The 6,807-nt window shown below is 58.6% G+C and overlaps 1 protein-coding gene across 1 annotated transcript; it reads right to left on the bottom strand.

Moving 5' to 3' along the window:
- Positions 1 to 852: 852 nt before the first annotated feature.
- OLFML3 (olfactomedin like 3) lies at positions 853 to 3,850 on the bottom strand. The gene is made up of 3 exons (XM_037410826.1): positions 3,024 to 3,850; positions 2,352 to 2,637; positions 853 to 1,920 (listed from the first exon to the last, which is right to left on the bottom strand). Exons 1-3 carry the CDS (start codon positions 3,129 to 3,131, stop codon positions 1,136 to 1,138), a joined length of 1,179 nt encoding a protein of 392 aa, XP_037266723.1. The 5' UTR covers positions 3,132 to 3,850; the 3' UTR covers positions 853 to 1,135.
- Positions 3,851 to 6,807: the final 2,957 nt, after the last annotated feature.

Raw genomic sequence — 6,807 nt, 5'->3', positions numbered from 1 at the left:
GGGGCCCACTGCATCTCTGCCCAGCAATGGGCCACATCCTGCACCTCCCAGGGCTGTGGTGCAAGTGGCAGCATGTGGAACAGTTGCTGCTGGGTCACATGGCAGGGACAGGAAGGACATGGTGTGGTGGCCAGGTGGGGCTGTGTCTGTGCCCAGCAGGTGCCTGTCACAGTACCAGCCTCTGCCTCGGGGACGGGGGTCTTGAGCCTTGGCAGTGCCATCCCGAGGGGCTCCCAGCACTGGCCCTGCACTGCCCCATCCCCTCTGTGGCGCCGCTGCCATGGGTCCCTGCAGGGACTCAGCACTGGTGAAACAGGGATGGGAAGAGTCTTGGGGGGACCCAGGGCCTTACATAAAGTGTTTGTGGCAATCCTGCGGCTGCAGGGGGACAAGAACTGTGCTTCATTAGAAATTAACTGGGCAAATCAGCAACATCTGGTGCCTGCTGGCTGGGATGCCTCCCTGGCATGCGAGGAAAATCTCCAGTTGTTCTCTCAGATTAAGGGATTTTGCTCGCAGTTTTGTACATGCAAAACAGGCCAGCCCCGGCGAGGCACAGAGGGTCCCCTTGCTGCAGCAGGAGCCTGCTCAAAGTCCCAGCTTAAATCCCTGCCCAAAGCTCTGGCCAAAACCCTTCCCCAATGCTCCAAAATAAATCCCTGCCCAAGGCCCCTGCCCAATCCCCCAACCCAGCCCCCCAGCCCAAGCAGCTGCCTGTGCTCGCTGCTCTGGCCAGCCCTGCACGGACACCCCACCCTTGGGAAGTGTCTTTTGGGGTGACTCTGGGGCAACGTGGAGCCCACAGCTCTGGCAGCCTGGCCCCAGTGCCCCATGCTCCCCCAAGCAGGTGTCTGCAGCTCGCTGCATAGTATTTATTCATTATATCACAAAGAAGAATATTTCATTAAATTAGTCCTGGTTTCTGCAGGGTGGTCCTGGCCAGGGATGCTTGGTGCTGGTGGGTGGAGGGTTGCCAGGCATGGGGGTCCAGCATTTCACCATTTCGCAGCGGTGGGAGAAGGGGAGAGATGCCATCCCATGCCAGGGCCAGCTGTGCCCCGTGGGGTGAGATGGCCAGGGCTGCACTTGCCTGGGCAGGGTGACCAGACATGCGGGGGTGCCCTGCCGTGGCCCCTCAGACCTCCAGCTTCTTCTTCATCTCCATGCGGTAGATGATCTGGTAGCCGTCATCCCAGGCATAGATCTGCCTCTCCCGGGGACTGTACTTCATGCTGGAGTGGGAGCCATAGCGCTTGGGGAAGTAGACGAGGGAGGCGTCCTCGGGGGACAGCGTGCCACTGACATCAAAGACACACTGCACACGGGAGCGGCTGGGCAGGCGAGTGTTGTAGACCACATGCAGTGCCCCACACACCACAAAGGCACCCTCAGCGTTCTCCCGTGGGCACGGTGTGTCCCACATCTGTTCGATGTCCAGCGAGGTGGGGTCCAGCTTGGCCAGGCATATGTTCTTCTCGTCCTCCTTGGTGGCGTAGATGGCCCAGAGCCCCTCCTCATCCGCCGCCACCTCGATGTAGGTGAAGGGGGAGAGCCCAAAGACAGGGATCTGCTCCTCGGCTGGGAACACCGAGCTGTCCACGACTGTCTTGTTGGCCAGGTTGAACTTGATCACCTGGAAGGGGCCCTGCTGGCGGATGTAGTAGAGGTGCCCATCATAGACAAGGTGCCCGGTGCCCACCCAGGGGTAGGGAAGCTTGATGCGGGCAGCCTTGCGGGTGGCGGAGAAGAGGGTGAACTCCCGCATGCGGGGGAAGACGTACACAGTGTCATTGGCAGTGCCGTCAAAGACATAGATCTTCTCAGAGTTCCCCGCAGCATCTTTGGTCCAGAGCCCTGAGGTGCTGCCGAAACGCTTCAGGATCTTCATGGCTCTGACACTGGCAATGGTGTCGCTGCAGTCTGCAAGAGTGGGGCAGGTGTGAAAGCCTGGGAACCACCCAGCCCTGCAGTGGGCACCGCTCTCACCGCACGCCAGGGTCCCACAGGTCCCACTGTGTCCCACCCCAGCCCCCTGGCAACTGCCTTGAAAACTTGCGGAGTCTGCAGTGCAGACCCTGGTGGCATCAAGAAGTCCCCTTGTGTGACACACGGTGTCACGGGCAGGGAAGGCTACCGTCACCCAGTCCCTGCCCCAAGGGCTTTGGTGAAGCCCAAAGCTCTGGCAGCTGTGGGGATGCAGGATTTTGTGCCAGAGACACCTGAGAGAAGCCCTGCTGGGACGTAATGCCACGGTGCGTGGCCGGGGCAGACTTGGACCTGGGTGGGGTGGGAATTCCCAGGCTAACCCGCACCCAGGACCACCTCCCCAGGGAGCCACGGCAGCCCCTCACCTGTCAGCTTGGTGTATTTCTCGTTCTTCCTCTGCTTGGCCGTGGCCACTTGCTTCTCCATCAGTGTCTCATCTACCTCCACGCAGGGCGGTGCGGGGTTCTGCGTTTCCAGGTAGTCCACTTCACGCTCCAGTCGGTCCACACGCACGGCTGCGCTCTCTGCCTCCGACCGCATTGTCTCCCGCTCCTTCTCCGCTGTCTCAAGCATTCCCAGTACCTGGTTCTTGAAGTCCCGCAGCTCTGCGGAGTAGCGGCTGCTCTGGTCATGCCACTGTGAGATCCTCTCCTGGGGTGGCCAAGGGGACACTGAGGGAGACCTCTCCACACTTCACGGCCCATCCACAGCAGCCATCCCACCGCCCACGTGTGGCTGTGGGACCCGGAGCCGCAGGCGCTGCAATCCTGCTGCTTCTCGCTCCGGTCCCATCCTGCCACACCCCACACCCTGACACCCCTGATGCTCCCTGACCCGCGATGGTCACCTTGCTTCAGCGGGACCCGCAAGCCCTGGGAGCAGACACCACCGGACCGGCGGTGTTCCCAGACCCACGGTGGCCCCGCTGCCGCGATCCACCAGCCCCACGGGGCTGCCGCCACGCTCACGCTGGGCCGGGGTCCCCACGGCAGCTCCGCTCTGCTCGCGGCCAAGCGGGTCAGCGCGGCCGGCCCTACCTCCAGGAGGCTGAGGCGCCGCTCCACGTACTCCATGAACTGCTGCTGCTGGGCGCGCAGGGCCCCGGCCAGGAGCGGCAGGAGGAGCAGGCAGCGCCAGGGCCCCATGGCCTCGGAGTGCTGCCGCCACCTCAGCGCTCAGGAATGCTCCGGCCTCAGCCCTTATTGAGTCCAGATGTGAGCGGGGGGCTGCGCCTTCCCCGCAGGCCGGATTCAGGCGCCTTAACCCCTTCGCGCCCTGGCGGGTGCCTGCGCAGCGCCGGCGGCCGCGGGGGGCGCGGGGGGCGCGGGGGGCGCGGGGTCGGTGCCCTGCGCAGCCAGGGGAGGCCTGTGCCCGGCGCCGGGGGCACGGCCTGGGCCAGCGCGGGCCGAGCTGGGCCTGCTGCGAAGCCACAGGCTCCCGGTGGCCCGAGCTGCAGACGCCTGAGGCAGGTGGCCCCCTCGAGCCTGCCTCGGCCGAGCACCCGGCCTGGTGGGGACAAAGCTGGGCCGGCGGCACAGCCTGCAGCCCCCCGAGCCCGCGGCACCCCCTGGCCTGTGCCCGCCTCACGGGGGTCACACCGCGCAGAGCCGGCCAGGCCTGGCAGCTCGGTCACGGGCAGCGGCCACCCGGGGGCTGCCCCGCCGATGCCGCCATTTGGGGCCGTTTGCTCAGCACCTGCTCCCCGGGCTGCCCCGGGGGGGAAGCCTCTGCGCCCCCGTGCCACGGGGCAGGCCCAGGCGCAGGGCGAGGGACGGAGACTGCGGCTCGGTGCCCCGGACGCAGCCAGGCCCGCGGTCACACCCGCAGCCCTCCTGGGCCTGGCCGTGCTGCGGGTACTGGCCCGTGGGCCCTGGGGTCTGCGCAGGGCTCAGCACCGGCCGCATCCATGCGCAGCGCTGCGGTGCTGTGCGTGGGGCGAGTGTGCCATCTAGTGCTCCTGCATGCGGCACGCCACAGCCCCCATGTGCACCCCCACCCTGCACCCTGCATCTTGCACCCCACATCCTGCATCCCGCACCCTAAACCCTTCAGCTCGCACCCTGCACCCCACAACCCCCACCCTGCATCCCACACCTTGCAACCTGCAGCCTGCAGCCTGCACCTCACACCTTACAACCCACCGTGTGCACCCACAGTGCCCATCCTGCACCCCAAAACCCACAACATGCACTCCACAACCTGAAACCCACACCCTACACCCCACAACCTGCACGCTGCACCCCAACACAGCACCGTCCACCCACGGCCCCAGGCTCGGCTGAGGCCAGGCTGGGCCCCAGCACCTCTCTGCTGCCTTTCACACCCACCGCCGTTCCCAGCAGGACACATGGCTGCCAGTAAAGTGCAGCCCACGGGCGGCTGGGGTGCATCTCTGCCAGCTGGGTCAGTGGCGCTGAGCACAGCAGCGCTCACCCCTCCTGTGCTTGGGGGGTGGCTGAAGTGTTGTCGGATTGTTAAAAAGTTAAGATCAATTGATTTTATTTGTTTGATTATCTGTTTTTATAGAGTTATTTTCTAGAATAGAAATATAGGAGGATAAAAATATATTTTGAAGAAAGTTATGATTATTTAGTAAAAGCAGTTGTGAGACCCTTTGTACATTTTGTACTAAGGCCAGAAGAATGGGCTGGAATCATTGTTGAAACGTAAGTAATAATTTAGGGTTTGAAAGGTTTCTTTGTGTCTAACTAGTCTTCTGTATATAGAAAGTATATTGAGATGTCAGAACGTAGGATTAATGGGAACTGGGGGGAGTCGACTGGAACAGCTTGTGGTTACCTGCCAAGAAACCGTGAACTTTAGTAAAAGGTAATTCCGGCAGGGGGAGATCGCGACCACCGACTCATACCACCTACCCAAATCGTACCCCAGACCCATTTCTAGACCTTTCTAAGCTCTACTGTGCAGAATCGGATATAGGAGGAGAATATGTTAATGATTTATGGGAAATATCATGGTTATTTATGAATACTTAATGAATATGTATGAATAAGTTCTATATATGGAATCTGATTTGGGGACCTGGCGTGCGTTGATCGTGAGAGGACTCGCTCACGCACCCGGCCGTCAATAAAGAAGTGTCTGCTTATCTACATCACATTGGTGTCGATAAGTTCTTCATTCCGAGATTTCGGTAACAGAAGGAACCCACCCGTGGCACCGTGACGCTCCTAGACCTGTGATGCCCCTGCTCCCATCTGTGATGCCCCCACTCCTGCTATCCATCTGTCCCACGGTGCTGCCATGCTGCTGCTGGACCAGTTTCAGGCTGGCACCGGTCCCTTGCTCTGCAGAGCGCATTGGCCTTGGCCAGCGCAGGGATCCTTCGTCTGGCATGGCCAGGCTGCTGGGCCCAGGAGGGTCGGGGTCTGCCCCGGGACCAGCACCAGGCAGGGGGCTGCGGCAGCCCTTTCCTTGTGCAACTTCCCCGGCGAGGACAGGACACCACGTCACCGCGCTCGGGAAGGTGACTGGCTCTGCCCTCGCCTCCTGCCGAAGCCCACCCGGGGACCCTAGTGTTTCGGCACCTCCCAAAGCAGCATCTAACCCAGGTGGGACCCAGACCAGAGCGGGAGGCAACACGGCAGCACAGCCACCTTCAGCAGTGCCCAGGTACCTCAGCCAGGTGTGCAAAAGCAAATGTGTTTATGAACGTGAACCAAGGTGACGGGAAAGCTCTTTTTCCATTTGAGAGAGTCCTGATCGTGGTTCCCCCACCACGAGCACCGCTGACAGCTGCAGAGCCCAAGGGACCCTTCGCAGAGCCAGGGGCTGCTCCAGCCCGGGCCGGGCTCTGCGACCGGCACCGCGGCACGGTGCCACACGGTGCCACCCATGCTGCTGCCGCTCTGAGACCAGCTTGCTGAGCATCTTGCATCGCGCGCTGCCCCAAATGTGCAGTGGCACCATGATCTCAGCAGCGAACAATTAAATCAGTGCTGATACTTCACCCTGGATATCCCAAACCCCCTTTTCCACCCCCTTTAATAAATCAAGTGGCCACATGAATAGAGTACAGAAAATTAACCCTTTTTATTGATGCATTGCAATTGTTCTACATTTTTACCATATTATGTAGAAAATACTTAAAATACAAGCTACTTTGTAAAACCAAAGACAAACATTGAATCCAAAGATAAACTATGTTTTCACAATGGACCCTTTTCCCATATAGTTAGTATTAAATTTTTAAATATCTATTTCTTTTGTTAAAATGATTTTTACATACCCCCTAAGTACATCAGCAATACAAACATAGATCAGTAATTGTCAGAAACTACCTGTATCTAGCGGCTTGTAAAAAGGAAGAGCACAACCATAAAAGAAAGTTAAATTTTACACAGTAACTAGCATATCAAATACATTTAATAAAGTAGGAATTCCATTGCAATATCAAGGATTCAAGCAGAAATACTAACGTTACATATAATGTACTGCTACATGTAGTGAGATAGATATATTTCAAGCTGAATCTGAAATCACACATTATATAAAGTTCAGCAACAAACAACCATGTGGACATGCGGCACCATTCAGAAGTTTAAATAAAAAAAAGAAAGCAGGGCTGTGCCAATCCTGTCATTTAGAAGCAATTTAGTCTTGTGTACTAAAAGAAATTGCTCAGTCAGAGGTAAATTGCTGCATCCATCAACTAGGTGCTACGCAGGGAAGCCTCGGCAGTTGCCTCTGCAGCGGCTATCATAGCTGCGAACACAGGTCAGGCAAGAGGAACAACTGACTTAGTTCAAGAATCACGCAGACAAGTCTAGATGGGACCACACTCATCAAGTATTCAAAAGG

Source organism: Falco rusticolus, chromosome 17 (genome assembly GCF_015220075.1).
Source record: "Falco rusticolus isolate bFalRus1 chromosome 17, bFalRus1.pri, whole genome shotgun sequence".
NCBI lineage: Eukaryota > Metazoa > Chordata > Aves > Falconiformes > Falconidae > Falco > Falco rusticolus.
The sequence above is the reverse complement of the archived record's forward strand: the minus strand, read 5'-3'. Positions and strand labels throughout refer to the sequence as shown.

Excerpts from the sequence above, each read along its gene's own strand:
- OLFML3 (XM_037410826.1), bottom strand. The coding sequence starts at position 3,131 with ATGGGGCCCTGGCGCTGCCTGCTCCTCCTGCCGCTCCTGGCCGGGGCC. Across the intron at positions 2,638-3,023 it reads GGCGCCTCAGCCTCCTGGAG|GAGAGGATCTCACAGTGGCA; the intron begins GTAGGGCCGGCC and ends TGGCCACCCCAG. Across the intron at positions 1,921-2,351 it reads GAAATACACCAAGCTGACAG|ACTGCAGCGACACCATTGCC; the intron begins GTGAGGGGCTGC and ends CCACTCTTGCAG.